The sequence below is a fragment of the Macadamia integrifolia genome, chromosome 14 (genome assembly GCF_013358625.1).
Source record: "Macadamia integrifolia cultivar HAES 741 chromosome 14, SCU_Mint_v3, whole genome shotgun sequence".
NCBI classification, from domain to species: domain Eukaryota; kingdom Viridiplantae; phylum Streptophyta; class Magnoliopsida; order Proteales; family Proteaceae; genus Macadamia; species Macadamia integrifolia.
Window position 1 is genome coordinate 6,247,430 of NC_056570.1, and position 20,521 is coordinate 6,267,950.

The 20,521-nt window shown below is 38.8% G+C and overlaps 1 protein-coding gene across 9 annotated transcripts in view; it reads right to left on the reverse strand.

Annotated features, from left to right (window-relative positions):
• LOC122062099 (sodium/hydrogen exchanger 8-like) overlaps positions 1–20,521 on the reverse strand; it is a 109,894-nt gene that overhangs the window by 76,475 nt on the left and 12,898 nt on the right. For 8 of the 9 annotated variants that reach the window (XM_042625745.1, XM_042625744.1, XM_042625750.1 and 5 more), the window contains 2 exons: positions 8,434–8,484; positions 1,569–1,660 (listed from right to left, as the gene is read on the reverse strand). In XM_042625745.1, the coding sequence (XP_042481679.1) occupies positions 1,569–1,660; positions 8,434–8,484 (143 nt within the window). The remainder of the gene's footprint in view (positions 1–1,568; positions 1,661–8,433; positions 8,485–20,521) is intronic. The other variant, XM_042625747.1, reaches the window with a different exon arrangement.

The window sequence follows — 20,521 nt, forward strand, 5'->3', positions numbered from 1 at the left end:
CAAGCAAAAAAGCACGCCATTCAATGGCAATCCAATTGTTATAAGCAACCCCCTGCTGCAAATCATGATAGGAAAGGAAGGAAGGCCTGTGGTTCAGATATGTAGTTGAAGGCTTGCTGTTAATGTTATCCTGAATTTTAGAAGTTGATTCTCCATTCACAAGAGTCTCTACATATGGTAGTATTTTATTCCTAAGTTCAGCACTTATGGGGCCCATGGCTTATGGCTGTAATTTTCTGGATTTTAGTAGAATATTTTCACTCCAAAAAAATCCACACGTGGAAGACATATGGTGGGGCCCAGATCAGAAAGCGTCCACTGATTTGCGTTTTCCATATTATTCTTGATTCCTAAAATCAACATAAATTGTGGAAAGTATCTCAGGAGCCCTATTTAGTAGATATTTTATTTTAAGATATGCAAGCAGCTTACCAGCAAAGGACAGTTTTCATTATAGTTGGTTTCTATTTTACAGTTAAAATGTATCAAGAACCACCAGGTTTGAGATAACAAACCCACCTTCAGAATAGCCTATTGAAGTTGATCAATATTAAGTTGCATCCATTCAATCTCCTCTAATATTTTGACAGTTAAGAAAACTAATCTCTCCATCCTTTCCCCCAACAACCACCATACCCAAACTCTTGTCATCCTTATAAGCACCGATGCAAAATGAGGCTTCACCAACCCCTTGTCTAGCTAGCTTATCTGCCAAGGATAGCTGACCTAGGTTTTTAGAGAAAGACACTTCAGCTGATGAAACCACATAGAGAATGTCTGACAAGATGAAGAAATCTCCAATGGGGATCAACACCATTTCTAAACCACCCGATGACAATAGCTAAATAAAACCCTCTACCATAACACCATTGTAAACAATAAACATGTCGAAATATTTTCTGTTTTCTTTTTTTAATCTTAGTAAATGATTTCACATGTAGCTGACCCCATTTAGTTGGGATAAGGCTGAGTTGTGGTCGTAATAAATGATTTCACGTGCTTGTTACATGCAAAAATTTGACCAGTGAGATGGGTGTGTGGTTCTTCATCACATGGAGCCACCTTCTTTAGTCCATGTCATCCACATGACAAGGGAGCATGAACTTGAAACAAAGACAAAGCTTACAAACCATTCGGACGATTGGTTTGTCCCTTTGTTAGATTGGCAACGGCAAATGTTAGTAACTTGTATATATTTCTATATTTTCTTCATCATTTTCTACATGTTAAAAGTAGTAGGTGTTTCACTTGGTATAATTACACTCAGTCTCTTATCATTTTTACGTCTTTCACCTAAAAAAGCGTCTCAGATTTGCTCATTAACCTCTTCCAGTGACCCAGTCAAGTTCAGAATTTCCCATTCAGTGGTAATCTTCTCTGTGACAACATAGAGGGAAAAAAGAGATATATGACAAACGAAAACCAAAAGAGTAGGAATATGATTCATTTTCAAAGAAAAGAATGTTAGGTGTGGACATGCAAGTGTGCACGTGGGTGTAAAGAGAGAGAAAGAGAAATAGCTACGGAACCCTGACTAGGATGTTAAAGTCTATCAGTTGTACACAAACCTTTATCTGGTGCACTTCCATCGAAAATGAGCTCTCAAAAAGAAGAGCAGGAAGAAAAACAGCCAATAGAAGGTCAGGATCAATATTTGCCCCTGTGATCATACAGAAAACCCCATTAGATTACATGAACTGTTGCAACAAGAAGGCTTTGGCCCATCTTAAGAGGCCACACATCCTTCAATAAGTTAATATTTCATTATTGTTTTTAATTGTTGTTAATATAACAATAACAAGATGAGTACAGTATTAATATTAATGTTAACAACAACAAAAAAATTATGGGATAATATCCATCACACAGCCATCAAGATTAGCTTTTGCATATATGGCCTGCCATTTTAGAGCCACTTGTAGGGGTCTCTGGTCAAACCAACTATTGGATAGGTGGCTCTCCCCTTAGCCATGTGTTCTGTTTTATGTCCCATCTCCACTATATGGCCCCTGATATATCTAAATTTTACCCTTGAATTTTCCTCAGGTCAAACGAAGTTACCAAAGTCGAGTCCTCTACCAGTTTCCAAAGCTTCATATTTCCATGTATGAAATTGTGTTCGAGAGGAAACTTGATCAATAAATGGTGATGTGGACAATATAGCCTCATTTAAGAGCCAAATAAGCAGCAAGTGGTGAACATTTATGGCCAATAAGGCAAGCTTCTCTTAATGGATATTGAGGATGTTGAGTCTAGCACTAGTGGCAGGGCAGTTTGGATATTTCTGATTTTTTGTTATGTTATATTAAGTACTATACTGTTAGTAGCAGGTGTATAATGGTCTGTACACATGTTTTATGTTAATTAATATAACCCCACTACTCTCGGTTTTTCCATTCAGTCAAACCATGAGGTATTCTCTCCTTTTCTCTCCTTGCAGCTCTTCCTTACATGGTATCAGAGCCACGAAGATCCAATATCCTTCTTGTTTCTGGTTTGAGGATTTCCTTTCAGTTGTTCCCTTTCTTTGGTTCAGCAGCAACCTAGGCTGCCCTGTTTGATTTGAAACCCTGGTTGTGAGAAGATGATAAACTAGGGTTCTACTAATGCTATTTGGCTACCTTCTTCATTCTATAAGTTGACATAAATATCATTCGAATCAATTGCTTGAATTCCTGAATAAGCTTGGGCAGAATTTTTTTTTTTTTTTCTTTTTTTCTTTACTTGGTTGTTGGATTTGATGATTTCTGCTACTGCTCATTTCATTGGTGATTGATGGATTGCTTTACACTCACTCATTATCATTTCATATTAATGTTCCAAAAACCTGTTAGTGGGATGTTCTTTTAACTGCATGCTACTTAATTAATCGCATGCCTTCATCCATTTTGAACAAAAAATCTCCCTTTGGTGTATTGTTTCCTAACTCACCATTGTTTCTTTACCAATGCATGTTTTTTGATGTGTTTGTTTCGTTTATGTTTCACAATTGGGAAGGATAAATTATCTCCTCGTGCACAAAAATGTATTTTCCTTGGGCCCTCTCGTACTCAGAAGGGTTATTAGTGTTCTGACCCTGTTATGCATCATCAATTTCTGAGTGTTGATGTTACTTTCGTTGAAAATAAACCTTATTATTCTGTTGAAAATTGCAACATTGCAACTAACATTTTCACGTCACCTCTTATCCCTACTCACCTCATACCCCACCTTCACAAGCACCGTTATAAGTCTATCAATGTCGACAAAAGTTGTCACTACGAGATGTTGGAACATCATCTCCATCCTCCTTGTATTCTCATTTTACGGCTGACGCTCTTGGCCCTTCGTCTATTAGAGTTTATGTAATAAGAAGGGCACTTTGGGTATTGTGTTTTTATTCTAGTATTGTGCTTTTACTTTTCCCTTTTACCTCCATAGGCTACCTTATGTTAGCATGGGGGTATTTATGTAATTTCCAATATTAGCAAGTGAATGAATATAGGGCAGAAGGCTTCATTCTCTCCCCAAGTTATTACTGCCAAACCCTCTCTTCTTCTCACTCTCTCCTTCTCCTCTATTCTCTTGTTCTCCCTCTCTCCTCTAAACTTGAACTTGGTATCAAAGCCTTTGGTTCTGATTAGAGAGTCGAGCTACAAGCTTTCCACCTCCTTTCCCTCTCTTTGGAACCCTAGGTTACAAAGGGGTTACAAGGAAGGCGCTGCCATGTAAAAACTTTGAAGACACCATGATATAAGTCTTTGATGAAAACTATAGAAGCACCAAGAGAGGTTCTCATGTGAAAATCTGTCTGTTCAGAGCTCAAATCGACAAGGGACAGAGCAAGACCAATTGCCGCCAGCTCAATTTTGGGTTCTTCTCTCTCCATCATCAAGCATCCGCTGGAGGTGGGGCTGGACTGGTTAGGATTGCGGTTAGGATCGCCCTTATTTGGGTCTTGTGAGTTGGCATGGAATGAAGCTACACCTTGAACTGTGTCTATGATTTGAGTTTCTTCAAGTTTAATGGCTTGCTCCCTTGCTGGAATTTTTTTCTTTTAGTACTTGGACGGAGTACTTTTTGGGTAGAGTGTGCTCCCCATTTAGTTTTGATAACCAACCAAATTTTTTTATGTGTAATCAAACATCATGTCAGAGATCAATGGACCTATGGAAGCTTCGGCTAGTGGTTCGAGTGGTACCAACCCCAGTCTGGTTGCATTTGAAAATCCACCCAGATATCCATTGTGAAGCTGGACAACACCAACTACTTGGATTGGTCACATAAGTGCAATAAGGCAACAGTCGCCTAGGACCCAGGCAAACCACCTTGACAGCTATAGTAACATTCAGTGAAGTTATCCCTGAAAAGTCGGGGGGAAGATAGGGTACATTACTGGTACCATTAAGGGTCCTCATTCAAGTGATCCCACATAGAAAAAATGGGAGACCGAGAACTCAACAGCCATAACTTTATTGATTTATTCCATGAAACTTGAGAATGGTAGAAAGTTTATGAAAAAGGAAACTGCTAAGGATATTTGGGATAGTGTCCCTAGGAACAATTGGATGGGGTCTACCAACTCCTTCAAAAGGTTATCACTATGAAGTAGGGAGACAAGACTACCTCTGAGTATTATAACACTATTATTGGTCTTTGGGAGGAATATGATCATTATCGGGATCTCCAATTGTCCAATTCTGAAGATGAAGCAAAGGTCTCTAGAATTGCGTTTTGATTCTTATTGGCAGGCTGAACCGGGACTATGAGCTAATCTGGGAGCAAATTTTGGGTCTATCACCTCTTCCATCTTTAGATGAATTATGTAGCTACTTGCAAAGTGAGGATACCCAAACTAGCCATGGAAACTATATCATCCCTTGAGAGATTTGCACATTTCTCTAGTTCCCAAAGAGATTGGCATGGTGGAGGAAGAGGCCAAGGGTCATACCATGGGTATGGATGTCAATTGGTTCGGTTCAAGATACAAAATGCAAAAACCAAAACCGAACCGAACGAAAAATAGGAACTCATTTTTGACAACCAAAACCAAATGACTAGGTTCGGTTTAGTACTGGTTTCGTATTCGATTTAGGCCCTACTTTATGTACCTAAGTACAATACTGTTAGTAGTAGGGGTATAATGGTCTGTACATATGTTTTATGTTAATTAATATAGCCCTACTTCTCACGGTTTGGCCATTCAGTCAAACCATGAGGTATCTCTCTTGTTTGCAGGTGTTGGGTTCAAGGACTGAATATGTTACAAAGGAAACATTACTGTATTTGCCAAAGGTGATGCTCCTTTCTCACAAGGAAGACTAAGATGGCTGTAGGAAAGTCCATGTGATAAAAGGAGGCAACATCCATGACCCATCTGACTGGCCAAGTTTCAGCATGAAACAATCATATGAAATGGCTTTGAAACAGAAAATGAGAAAAGTTAGTTGAAATATTTATAACTAACAAGAATCACATTCTATTGTAATGGAATCTATTGGTTTTTTGTCATTCTTTGCCACTTCCCCTTATTGTTTTGACCTGAAACTTAACCAAGATGGGTGTGGGGTCCTATATCACGTGGTCCGTCTATTGTTTGCAACTGGCAAGTTGTGATGGATGAAAAAGTTATAAAATAAATAAATAAATAAAATAAAAAATAAAAATTGCTTGTGACACCAACAACAACAACAATAACAATATTCCTATCCAATGAATAAGCAAGCCATTCTTATCCTGTAGCCCTGTAGGTATGTTTGCCACATGGTAGCTTAGTGTAATAAACTATGCAAACACCTGTCATATTCTACTCGTCTACCATGTGACCAGGTAGTCTCCTTTTATTGGTTTCCCCCAGATCAATATACTCTTTGGGGCTAGACTGATCAGCCCCTATGGCCTCCATCATGTCCGATGATGGTTGGTCTCCTCCCCCACCCTTTCTTGCTGATCTCTTGTCCTCTCTCCCTCCTCTTCCCCTCCGACCACCATGGAAGAGAAGATAAATGTATCTGGCTTCCCTCTACTAAGGGTTCTTTCTTTTCTACCTCTGCTTAGGACTTCATAATATCTTCTGGTCCTGCTTTCCTTGGCACAATATCATCTAGTTCAAGGGCCACATTCCTTGCCATAGCTTCACAGCTTGGTGTACTATCTCCAACTGCCTCCCCACAGTCTTTCCTCATTTACAGTCATACTCATGCCCCCCCCCCTTTTGTTGCCTTTTCCGGAAAGAATCGAGGACGATCATCACCTTTTCTTCTCATGCCCCTTTTCCTCCTCTATTTGGAAGAGTCCTTAGGGTTGTTGGCTGTCTAGAAGACATTCTCCCTTTTGATAGGAATGGATCTGGATTGACATGACTTCTGTTGGTTCCTCCATATTCAACACCGCTGGCAAGCTCGCCTTCCACCTGGCCATCAACCACATCTGGATGGAGCGTAACCTCTGTAGATGAACTTCCAACTCTCACTCTTTGGATAAGAATTGGAATGCCATCTACTTTGATATTAGCTCCAAGCACAGATCCCTTCGCCCCTGTACAATCAGAAATTCCTCAAAAAAGCAGGTTCATTGTTGCTTCCTGTGGCATTCCGGTTGATATTCTATCCCACCCTATGATGTTTCCCCTGGTTTTCTTTTGTTGGCTTAGGCTTTGCTGGTTTTTTCCCCTTTTATTGAGGCTTCCTTTTTGTTTGTCTTTGCCTCTCCTATAGATTGAGTCCTTGATACTTCTCCCTCGCCCCCACCCCCCCTTTTTTCCCCTTGTATATTCTTCTCTCTCTTGATTAAGAATTACTTATGCATCCAAATATATATATATATATATATATATCACTGACTTTGAAATGATGCTTTGAAAATGTCATTTTCTGTAGTAAAAAAATACAGGGGAAGGAGTCAATACATGATTAGACAAAAAATACAGATGAGGAGCTACATTTAAAGGGTAATTTACAACGCCACCCCCTGGAGAATGCCAATATTAGAGGGACACCCCCTCTCTTTCACCAAATTGGACTCGGACCCCCTACCGTCAGTCAACGTTACATAATATACCAAGAATGCTGACATCAGCAGTTAATATTTTTTCTAAATTCCATTTTGCCCTTCAAAATAATGAAGTACCAAAATTGCCCTTAATGGTTCTATTCCCAAAATCGATTGAGGAAAACCTAACTCACAACTCAACTATGATGTCCAAATAGATTCTGTTAATCATTTGATTGGAAATAATAGAACGAGCCATGACACAAGCAGAGCTCATATCGTTACTGAATTTGGCTCTAGCAAATTCGATGACTGAGAAAAATGTTTGAGCAATCCAACAATAAATATGCCTGGAAACACCAATCCTCTCACCACTCCCAAATCGGGTAGGAACCAGACCACGGCGAAAGACATCTGCGAGCATTTGATCCACATGAATCCCAACGACTGTTTCGCCTAAGCTTATTATTTATTTTTTGCAGGTTTATGGCGAAATATAATTTAAGAATATAAATCTCAAGAAAGATTTGAAAATAATAATAATAATAATAATATATAAAAGAAGAGGTCATCGTTCCAGCCATTCCATTAGGCACAAACTCTGAAGCAAGCAAACATCGAGTGCATCACTATCAAAAGCAAGAAATGACAATGAAAAAGCGCAAAACATCGGAAGCTCAGTTACTAGCGACCTCCAAATCAAGAATGCAGAGTCACAAGATTGCCATTAAATGATGATTCAAAGAACTCAGAAACATGAAATTACTCCACATCATTTTGATGGACGAAATCCGTACCGATGGATGGGAAGCACTACTCGCCGGGGACAAAAGGAGAAGTATTTTTCGGCGACTGCCCTCTCTATCTCTGCTGGAACTCGTCTGAACCCTTGGTCGCAGGTAGGGAGAAGAGGAGAGAAGGAGAGAAAGAGAGAAGGAGAGAAGGAGAAAAGGAGAGATAAAAGGGTAAGGAGGGGTATTTTTGGGATAATGAAAATTTTCTAATTTATCAGTTTTTACTCATAAGGGCAAAAACGTCATTTCAAAGCATCATGTAACGTTGACTGACGGTAGGGGGTCCGAGTCCAATTTGGTGAAAGAGAGGGGGTGTCCCTCTAATATTGGCATTCTCCAGGGGGTGGCGTTGTAAATTACCCAAATTTAAAATGTGTCTAATCCAAAGGAAATCCAATGGTTAGAATGACTAATCATCCCTCGAAATCAAGGATTTAATGATCAATATATGATAACAAAGCATCTCAATTAATCCAACTCAAGATGTTTCATTGGATGATTCTGGTCCAATACCAAAATGTATTGTCATCCGGAGTTCAAAGGATTCTGATATCAATCATGCTCCATGTGGCAGAAATAAAACTCCCTACAAGGAAAAATACCTCAACCACCAGACCAGTAAACATATTTCATTGGAGGAGGATGATAGAGGAATTTAAATTTAACTTACAAAGACGAATACCGTCACCGACCTTTCCTAATTGATGATTTGTACCATACACTGCATATTAAAGATTTAGAGATAAAAGATATACAGAAAATATACATAAAAGTGATGAAAGATAAGGATTATTTCAACAACATGCACAATCAAAAGAAAAAGATAACCAACTACTCCATTCACTGGAAGGGTCATGAAACAATAATGCGAGAAGATTGGTCATCAGATAGTTTGTCACACATCTTCCACGATATCAAAATTTAGATGTTCTACGATGTCTAGAGCCATCTTGGTGACCCAAAGTGCACATAGTTACAAATGTTTTCGGGACTAAAATATCATTACTGTTAATCATGTATTTCTTGTAAAACCATGTCATCAGATCTTTATCAAATTCATAATGTAATAAAATAACAATTCAATCTGAATCTTTCATTTCCCTGAATCTGCCCTACAGATCTCTCATCTTTCTCTCTTCTGATGCTTGCTTGCATGTTCTATATTTCTCACATTAAATCAAAGGGTGAATCAAGTATTTTGTTTTTATTTTGAAGAAAGGTAAGTCGTAATTATATTAATATAAAAGGTAAATTACAAGGATGCTATACAATCAACAGAAAGTCATCCATGATGCAGAATCAAGGTTCAAAAAGCAGTACCAGGTGAGGAAGAAAAAACCAGATTCCAAAAAATCTGATTGTGACATGGCAGAAAAATTCGACTGTCATAACAGCTCACAGCTATGAGAACCTACAATACCAGAATCTATAAACCAGTAATTAACCAAAAGATAAAGAGAAGAAGGTTGAAGAAGAACAGGAGAGAGGAGGCGAGAGTGCCAAAACAGCAGAGCTGAGAGATGCAGTCTTTCTCCCCCTTGCACACTAATTTACTAACAAAGAAGTTACAACAGATGCAGAAAGTAATTCCTTGCTAAACAGTAAATAATAGAGACCTAGTCTAATATGGAAAATAGAAGATATCTAATCTAATCTAATCTAATCTAACTTAGACAAAAAAATAAAATAAGATAAGAAACAGAATATGTAGCCATGATAGGGACAATTCCCCCTTATCATGAACTCATATAACTTGTACCCCTACAAAATTGAGGTCCATTCTCCAATCTATAACACTCCCCCCGCAAACTGGAATCATACAAGTCACCTTGCCAGCTTATAGCAGCCTTTCCTAAACACAGGACCAAACAGAGGCATGGTAAACACATCACCAGTTGATTAGCAGAGGAGACAAATGGAGTGATAATCAGTTTCTTCATGTCAGTATTTCTCATAAATGACAATCAACTTCAATGTGTTGGGTTCTTTCATAAAACACTGGATTGTTGGCAATGTAGATGGCCTCTTAATTATCACTGACCATCTTCATGTGTTGAATGACTGGAAATTGGAAAACCCAACTCTTGAAGTAATGATTTCAACTACATCAACTCGGCTGCAGTATAGGTCATAGTGTGGTACTCAGCATCAACATTAGATCTAGCCACTGTCTATGCTTCTTAATTCTCTAAGTGACTAGTTACTACTTTCCTACCCACAAACGTGCAATATCATGTGCTCTATCACCATCAGCACCAACCCATTCACCATAAAAACCAACAACAAATCAACACTCTAATGAGGACGATTGATGAGCTCGTTCCAATACTAAAAGATACGACAGGCTGCCTCCTAGTGAACTTTCTTTGGAGGCTGCATGAACTAACTAATAACTCCAACAGTAAAGGAAATGTCCGGTCTAGTGACAATTAGGTAGAGAAGTTTTCTTATTAGTCTCCAATACCGGTGCTTGTCTTCAAAGTCTTCACCATCACTAGAACAAAAATTATGATGAGGATCCATGGGAGTATCAACATGTTTAAAGGCAAGCATACCAGCCTCAAATAAAAGGTCTAACATGTATTTCCTTTGTGATAGACTAATTCTTTTCCTGCACTATAGAACTTCGATACCAAGAAAATACCTGAGAGAACCCAAGTCTTTCATCTGAAAATGCTGATGAAGATAAGACTTCACCTTGCAAATTTGGATGCATCGTCTCCAAATATAATGATGTCATCTACATAGACAACTAACACAACCACCTTAAAGTTCTTGTGCTATAAAAACATCGAATGATTAGAAAAAGCATTGTGAGAACCATGCTCTCGATGATTCTTTCAAACCATAGATGTCCTTGTGAAGTTTTCATATTCTGGAAGAATTATCCTCCAAAGTAACGCACCGGAGAGGTTGCCTCATATAGACCTCCTCCTAAAGATCAGCATAGAAGAAACAATTTTTTTATATCCATCTGTTATAGAGGCCAGTTTAGATTCACAACCAAAGATATCAGTACACAAACAAAATTTAAACGTGCAATAGAGAGAATGTTTCAAAATAATCCATATCATATGTCTAAGTATACCTTTTAACTACCAAACAATCCTTAATGCATTTAATAGAACCATCAGGATTGTACTTGATGGTGTATACCAAACGACAACGCACGAGATCTTTACCTGGATGCAAATCCACAAGAGTCCATGTTTTCCAAGATAACAAAGCACATCCATTTCTGTTTTTATTTCCACCTTTCACCTAAGATGAGATAAGGCCTCATGATAGATTTTTATAACAAAGTTAGAAGATAGTGAAAAAGCAAGGTTATGGAAAGGAGATGGAAGATGAGAGAAAGACACAATGTTCAATAGGATAGGTAATCATGGATTATTGCTAAGTCAAGGGTGAATACCTTTCTGAAGAGCAACTAGTAAGTCAATAGAAACTTCAACACCAGGATCAGATTGTAAAAAGGGTCTGAGAAAACATAAGGGTGGCACAGCTTTCTTGTGCCGCCAATAACTAAATGGAAGGAGCCGCATCAAGGGGCAAAAGAACCAGAATAGATGGTTCAGTATCAGTATCTGCAGGAGATGTCATAGGAAAAACAGAAGAAGAATACTAAGATGTACTCTAAAAAAAAGTGACATCAGCACTGACAAACTGCCTATGGGTAATAGGATCATAGCACTTGGACCCTTGTCTAGTCCTATAGTAGCCAAGAAAACTACATTGGACTACCCGGGGGACAACTTATCAATGTGAGGATGAAAAATATGAACACAACCAAAGACTCTATGGCGGAAGATTATAAATGAAACATTGGGATATAAGACAGAAAAAGGAGTTTTTTTATCCAGAATAGAAGAGGGCATCTTGTTAATAAGATAGAATGCAGCAAGAATAACATCACACAAAAAATGTTTGGGAACATGAAATCATAAGGGATTAAGAAATTTCCAACAAGTGTTTATTTTTACGATCAGCCACCCCATTTGTTGAGGGGTGTATGCACAGTTTAAAGTATCTCCAATACGATACGATACCCCTCTGATATGTATCTTAAATTTAGCTGACCGATACGGCGATCGATACCAATACTTTAATCCTTGATCTTTAGCATATCTTAGCATATCTCCGGTACGATACGATACCCAATGTAAGAACGACTCATTTGATGAATTATCCCATTAACCAAGCAAAACTCAGATATCTTATGTTTTTCAGCATATTCAAGAGTATTATCAAAATGATAATTTTTAATAGAAACATCAAAATGAGTTTTTTTTTTTTTTCCCGATAAAAAAATTGTAAACATGGTGAGAAATTGAAACCAATGCTTCAACAAATAAGCCCAAGTCAAGTGGGAATGATCATCAATAAAACTGACAAAATAAGAAAAATCTAATCTATTACTGATTCGACAAGGATCCAAAATATTAGAATGAATTAAAGAAAATAAAAATGAAGTCCTACACACTATGAGCAGGGAAAGACCATAACTACTGCTTGGAACCATCAACTGAAGTTTGGAAAAAGAGAGATGACCAAGTAGTGATGCTATTGAAAGGAAAAGATCCACTATTGGTTGCAGTAGCAGCAATGGTAAATGGTCCAGTGCCATCCAAATAATATAGGTCAGCCTACTCAAGCCCTCCACCAATCGCCCTCCTTGTCTAAAGGTTCTGAACAACATAATAAGAAGAATAGAAAGTAACAAGACAGTTAAGTGACTTAGTGATTTGACTGACAGATAAAAGACTTAATGGTAATTATGGAACATAAAGCACAGAAAACAAGGTCAGTGATGAATTGGGACAGACTGTACCAAGACCTATTTACCTTGATAGATGAACCATTAGCAAGAATGGCAGAAAATGAACTTTGAACTTTTGACATGGAAGATAAAAAGTCTTAACTTACCAATCATATAGGAGGATGCACCAAAATCAATAATCCACAGGATAGTTGAGGTGGTGGTAAGGGCAAAGTTACCTATGTGGGCTAAAGTGGATGTAGAAGTGAAGGGAGATGCAGACTCAAGCTTTTGAAGATGCTTAAGTATTAAATTATAATCATTGGTGGTAATGGCAAAGTTACCGATGTGGGCTAAAGTGGATGTAGAAGTGAAGGGAGATGCAGACTCAAGCTTTTGAAGATGCTTAAGCATTAAATTATAATCATCTTGAGACATAATGGAAGAAGCTGATGCAGAAGCAAGTGCGGTGTCACAAGAAGTAACTCTCTCAATAGATGTATCAGTCATGGCAATGTTGGCTAACTCATTTGCCCAATCAGATCGACCAGGTTTAGCCCAATAAGTGTCAATAGTATGATTGGACTTACCAGAATAACTGCATTGGTAGGAAGACTTGTCAGCTTGCTGCCCACTTATACCTCGACCACTTGATCCATGACCACGACCTCTCCATTGGATGTAGCCTCTCCCTAAAAAAAGTTGAACCCCATCCTCGGCATGAAGGCCGAACTATCCTTAGGAAAAAGGAGAAGAATCATTTCTGGAAGGAGTAGCTAGACAATGAATACGAGAAAACACTTTATTAAGTCAACGCACTTTTCCCTATTAAAAGATTAGCTTTTAACAGATTGGTAGTCAGGATGAGACCAGCCAAAAACTTTGCGACATGGAATTCATCCCTTCGAAGCTTCAACTGCGCCAGTTAGTAAAAAGAGGTTGATGTTATAAACATTGAAGTAATCATTCAGAGCTCATAAATCCAGGAAACATTCTTCTCTCGAGAGAAGATTTCTCGTAAATCATCCTAAACACCATTTCCAGTGGTGTGGAACATGACATTAGCAACAATAGAAGGTTCTATATTTGTTCCACAACCAGATTTTGAGGGTGAAATTCTCATGCATCCAGCCTTCATATGCAGTGATCGCAGCTGGGTCCTAGAGTCAGCAGATGGAGGATCATCCGTAAAGTATTCATCTTCCTTTGGCATGGATAGATTCTTGTAGTGCTTGGGCCCATAACAAGTAGTTAGAAACTCCATTAAATTTAATAGTTTTAATCTGAATCTGGGCATTGTAGGCAGCATGGTTCTAAATCTCAGGTTTTGACCTTGGTCGAAACCGAAATTTAGGTCGAAATTTCCAAAACCTGGTCGACACCAGTTTTTTTTTTTTTTTTTTTTGGGGGGGCCGGGTTGGGGGGGGGGCTTTTCTGAAATTAGGGTCGAAATTTCCAAAACTTGTAAATCTCTGGGTGGGTCAAAACCATTGAAATTTGCCACCGAAATTTCCGTAATTTAGAACTATGGTCAGCAGGTAGTTTCAGATCAGCAATCAAAATATACAGAAAATAGACAGTGCAAAAATCAGAAGAATAGCACCCAATCCAGGAAGTAAAAATACTATTCTGAGATGAGAATAGCAGTCGGCAGCAACAACACCAAATCAGCAATCAAAAAATTATGAACAGAAACTAGAAAGTGACAATCTGAGGTTGTTAATGACAACTAGAGATGTACCCAAGGTTCAGATGCAACAAGTAACCAAGAACCAGGGATAGATACCAAAAAACAGAGCTCGAAAGGGTGATTTTGTATCACCGAGAAGCAGAAGGTCAGAATACACCCAAAGTAATGTCGAGTGACCTACTTACAGGGAACACTAAGACCCGAAAATCCTTAGGAGATCTGCTAGCTAGGTTAAGAATAATCAAGAAAATAAAGTGAAGAGAAAAATCTCCCAGAAACAGAGTACCGCCACTGGTGTCGGAAAAATCAAATCGCAGAGAACAGAAGGAAACAGGCCACAAGTTGGATCCTGTGTACCTTCTCCAGCAGAAAATAAATCTTAAAATTTGAGCAGCATCAGATAACCAAAGAAAAAAGAAATTGCAAACATTGATCATGTTACGATTCCAAAATCCTGCAACCAAACCAAAGAAATAAAGAAAAGAGAAGAAGAAAGAAAGAAGACTGAAGAGAGAAGAGAGGTGAGAGGCGAGCACAGATCACTCCCAAAAGAGGGGAACTAACCTGCAATCAGACCAGAATCGTCTGCCACAGGTTGGACCTTCGATATATATATATATATTCCAAAAATAGGACAGGTACAGAGTTATCCCTATAACCTGCAATAGTCAACCCTAATACAAAATAGAAACCGATAAGGTCAAAATACCCTTCTTACGCCTAAAACTTAACACTCCCCCTCAAGCTGGAGCATATACATCACCCATGCTCAGCTTAGTACAATCACTGTGAAAACTAGGAGCAAACAAAGACTTAGTAAATATGCCTGCCAACTGATCTGAGGAAGGAACAAACGGAGTCTTGACTAACTTCTTCAGTACAGCATCATGAACAAAGTGGCAATCCACTTCAATATGTTTGGTTCTCTCATGGAAGACAAAGTTACTAGCAATATACACAGTTGCTTGGTTGTCACAGTACATCTTCATAGGCTTTTTTACGGGAAAACCCAACTCCAAAAGTAACAACCGTAACCACATCAACTCAGCAGTGGTGTGAGCCATAGCTCTGTATTCTGCTTCAGCACTAGACCGGGCAATGGTAGTCTGCTTCTTACTTCGCCATGTAACCAGATTGCCTCCAACAAAAGTATAATAACCTGTAATGGACCTACGATCACTAGCAGAGCCATCCCAATCAGCATCGAAATAGCCAATCAAATCCATATGCCGATTAGGGCGATAGATCAGCCCTTTACTAGGAGCACCCTTTAGATACCGAAGAACACAAATAGTTGCATCCTAATGTGCTTTCTGAGGAGACTGCATGAATTGACTAAGGACTCCCACAGCATAAGAAATGTCAGGTTGTATGACTGTGAGATATATCAACGTGCCAATTAAACTCCGATACTGATGCAAATCCTGGAGAGGTTTCGCCATCACTAACACCAAATTTCTGGTGAGGGTCCATAGGGATATCCACAAGTCTGGATGCAAGCATACCAGTATCCGATAAAAGATCCAACATATACTTCCTTTGAGATAAACTGATCCCCTTCTTGCATCTGACCACTTCAATGCCGAGAAAATAGTGAAGTTGGCCTAAGTCTTTGGTCCGAAAGTGTTGTTGCAAGTATTTCTTGACTTCAAAAATTCCTACCTCATCATTACCAGTGAGAATAATATCATCCACATGAACCACTAAGGCAATCAATTTATTATCTTTGCGACGAACAAAGACAGAGTGATCAGAATAACATTGGGAAAACCCACAAGTTACCACAGTAGTACTAAATTTGTCAAACCATGCCCGAGGGGACTGTTTAAGTCCATAGATAGCCTTGTATAAACGACACACTTGACCTCTATTCTCCCCCTGAGCAACATACCCAAGAGGTTGCTCCATATACATTTCTTTCTGCAGATCACCATATAAAAAAGCATTCTTGATGTCCAACTGAAACAACGGCCAATCATAGTTAACATCAAGAGAAATAAGAAGGCAAACAAAGTTCAGCCTAGCAACAAGAGAGAATGACACAAAATAATCAACCTCATATGTCTGAGTATAACCCTTGGCAACCAGACGGGCCTTCAGCCGCTCAACAAAGCCATCAGAATGATACTTAATAGTATAAACCCAGTGACACTTCACCAAGTCCTTATCAGGAGGTAAATCTACCAAACTCCTGGTGGCACGGTGCAAGAGACTATCAATTTCTACATCCATGGTAGTTTTCCATCCAGGGATACTCAAGGCATCAACATGAGATATAGGAATGGTATTAGTAGAAAGAGATAATGCAAGACCATGGATAGGTGATGGAAGATGAGACAAGGAAACAAATTTATCAATGGGATACACAGCCAGAGATTTTTTAATGCAAGTCATTTATCTTTATGATGAGCAATTGGTAAGTCATCTAGGACAGAAGGGCTTGGAGCTTCACCAGAGGAGGGTAGCAGCGGAGGTTGTGAATCAACTGGAGTAATAGTATCACCACTGGGCTTTTCGAGCTGCTTCCGACGCTGATAAACCTGTAGAGGAGGTGGGACGCTGACACTAGGGGTATCAGGGAAAGGAATGAGTGTAGGGATAGGAGGTGGAGCTCGAGAAGTCCACTTAGTCCCGGGTTGGTATGCCTAAGAAAGAAAAAAGGGTGTGCCTTCAAAAAAAGACACATCAACACTAACAAAATTGCGATGAGTGACTGCGTAATAGCGCCTGTACCCTTTCTAAATACGGGAGTAACCCAAAAAGATGCATTTAGTGAACCTAGGAGAAAACTTATCAGACAGAGCATGCAAGTTGTGAACAAAACAGACACAGCCAAAAACACGAGGAACCAAAAAACTGGGCAAGTTAGGAAAAACAATAGAAAAAGATCGATCGGAAAGCACTAAAGATGGCATGCGATTAATTAAATGACAGGCAGTTAAAACACCATCACTCCAAAAAGATTTCGGAACATGCATATGTAACATAATTGCCCGCGCTACCTCAAGGAGATGGCGATTTTTACGCTCAACCACCCCATTTTGTTGAGGGGTATAAGAACAGCTAGTCTGGTGTATCATCCCACGGGCAGCACAAAAATTAGAAATCTCATTTTGGACATATTCTAAAGCATTGTCAGAACGAAAGACGTTAATTAAAATGCCAAATTGAGTTTTTATTTCATTATAGAAAGTCTGAAACATAGATAAAAATTCAGATTGATCAGCACAAAAATTAGAAATCTCATTTTGGACATATTCTAAAGCATTGTCAGAATGAAAGACCTTAATTAAAATGCCAAATTGAGTTTTTATTTCATTATAGAAAGTCTGAAACATAGATAAAAATTCAGATTGATCCTTTAACAAGTACAGCTATGTAAGACGAGTGGTCATCAACAAAAGTCACAACATAACGAAACCCAAACCTATTGCTGACTCGACAAGGACCCAAACCTCTGAATGAATTAAGGAAAATAAAGACGGACTCCGAAGCACAGAGCGAGATGGGAAAGACACACGGTGATGCTTTCCTAACTCACACGCTTCATGCTCTAACTTTGGTATAGACTTAAAACTAGGAAATAAAATTTACCACCTAGACAAGGACAAATGAGCTAAACGACAATGCCATAGGAAAGGAGTCACATCCCAACGGCTGTAGCAGCATTGGAAGTAGCAAGAGTATCACAATAGAGATAATATAAACTATCTTTTTCACGCCCTTCACCAATCGTCTTCCTCGTGTGAAGATCCTGAAAAATGTAGTAAGAAGAGAAGAAAGTTACAGAGCAATTTAAGGACTTTGTTAACTAACTTACTAAGAGAAGACTTAATGGAAATTACGGAATATGTAACACAGAGGACAGGTTAAGTGAGGTTGCAGGTGAGATAGTACCGTGACCTAGAACAGGGGTTGAAGCACCATTTGCAAGAACAACAGATGTAGATGTAGTACTAGGGAAAAAGACTTAAACAAGGATGACTTACCAGTCATATGAGCAGAGGCCCTTGAATTAATAATCCAGGGGGTAGAAGTAGTGGTAAGAAGGGCTAATGCACCTGTTTGTGCCAAGGTAGCAATAGATGTAGACACACCATTAGATGTATTAGAGGATGCCTCAAGAGTCTACAACTGCCTTAGTAATTGATTGATATCATCATGTATAAAATTAGAAGAGTCTCCTGAAAAAGTCCCTCGTTTAGTATCATTGGGAGACACCATGTCAGTACCATCATCTGACACTGTATGATTGGCTAATTAGGTTGCCCACTCTGGCTTGCTATGTTTTGCCCAACAAATCTCTACAATATGGTTCGGCTTCCCACAGTAAGAGCATTGGCGAGAAGAACGATCAAATTGTTGCCCATGATCAAAGTGTTGTCCACTAGAACCCCGTCCACCAAACGAACGGCCTCCCCCACGACCTCGACCACGTCCACGGTTAGCAAGAAAGGCTAAATTGTCTTTGGTGGACTGATCAGGTGTGGTAGAAGATGTGATGCACTGAAGGAGTGAGTAGGTATCGTTCAATGTAGGGACGGTGTCGCCAGCAAGTAAATAACCCTTCACTGCCTTCAGGTCATTATTCAAGCTAGTTAAGAACTTGGAAACAAAGAATTCATTACGCTGAGCTTTGAGATTTTCAATATCTATTGTCAAGGGTTGGAAGACATTGAGTTCTTCAACCATTCCCCTGAAAGCACTGTAGTATTCTAATAGAGACTTCTCAGATTGGCGAAATTGGAACAGCTTTTCATAGATATCATAGATACGAGTCATATTCTTTTCCTAGGAGTAGGTTTCCTTCAAATCATCCCATACACCTTGTGCAATAGTGTGGAACATGACATTGGTAGCAAAATATGGTTCCATACTATTCCACAACCATATCAAAATTAATGCATTGTCCTTCATCCAGTCATTATATCCCTTATCAGACAACTGAGGAGGATCACATATAGTATATTGAAGTTTGTCTTTAGCCATGAGATAAACCTTCACAGATTGAGCCCAAAAGAGGTAATTCGAACTCCCCTTGAACTTGATAGAGGTAATCTGGACATTCACATTGTCCGAAGAAGATGTAATAGCCGTGGTAGTTTTGGTCTCAGCTATGAGGAACCAAAAAAGTAGAAAAGAAAGGATTGCAAATCTAATAGCCGGATGTAGAGGCAAACAAACAATCACTTGTATGTTGATCTATATAGTACCATAGAATGGGGGATTCTATTACAGAGCAATAGCATCAATACCTGATCCTACCATAGTCATCACCAATATAATTACCAGAGCCATGGGTCAAAAATCGATGGGTATAAGAAAACCCTGCTAAAAATCGATTAGACAAAAACCCTGCTAAAAATCACCAAAACCCTACTAAAAAAAAATCGATTAGGGCAATAGTATCATATCACGATCCAAGAATAATCACTCCATGTGATTTAAACCACAGTAAACGCAGCAATAGGCGGCTACACACCAGAGAGGTTCAGCAGAAGAAGGAAGTCAGCAGAGAGAAATGTATAAACCCTAGGTTTGATCACAGAGGCTTTGATACCATGTTACTATTCCAGAATCCTGCAACCAAACCAAGGAAAGAAAGAAAAGAGAAGAAGAAAGTAAGAAAAGAGAAGAAGAAAGAAAGAAGACTGAAGAGAGAAAAGAGGTGAGAGGTGAGATCACAAATCACTACAAAAGAGAGGAACTAACCTACGATCATACCAAAATCGTCTGCCGCAGGTTAGACCTTTGATATATATATATATATATATTATATTCCAAAAATAGGACAGGTACAGAACTACACCTATAACCTGCGATAGTCAACCCTAATACAAAATAGAAACCAATAAGGCCAAAATACCCTTCTTACGCGTAAAACTTAACAGATCACTTCAAAAAAAAATATATATCCAGAATGGAGTTGATAGCATAAATCTTCATGAACTTGTTTGCAGTAGGAAGAGATCTTCATAGACCTGCAGGTAGGTAATTGAGAAGTCCTAAACTCCTAATTTAATTTCTTAACATCATCAATTAGGACTTCAAGTAGTATAGGCAGCATAGGTTGCTGAAACCAGAACAAAACCCCAAAAAAAAAAATTTGAATCGACAATCAAACCAGAATGAGAAAGAGATCAACCAGTGGTTTAATAGAGCTCTGATACCATGTTACAATACCAGTATCTATAAAGCAGTAATCGACCAAAAGATAAGAAGGATAGAAGAGAGAGGCGAGAATGCCACTAATTTATCAACAAAGAAGTTACATCAGATAAGGAAAATAATTCCTTGATAAACACGAAA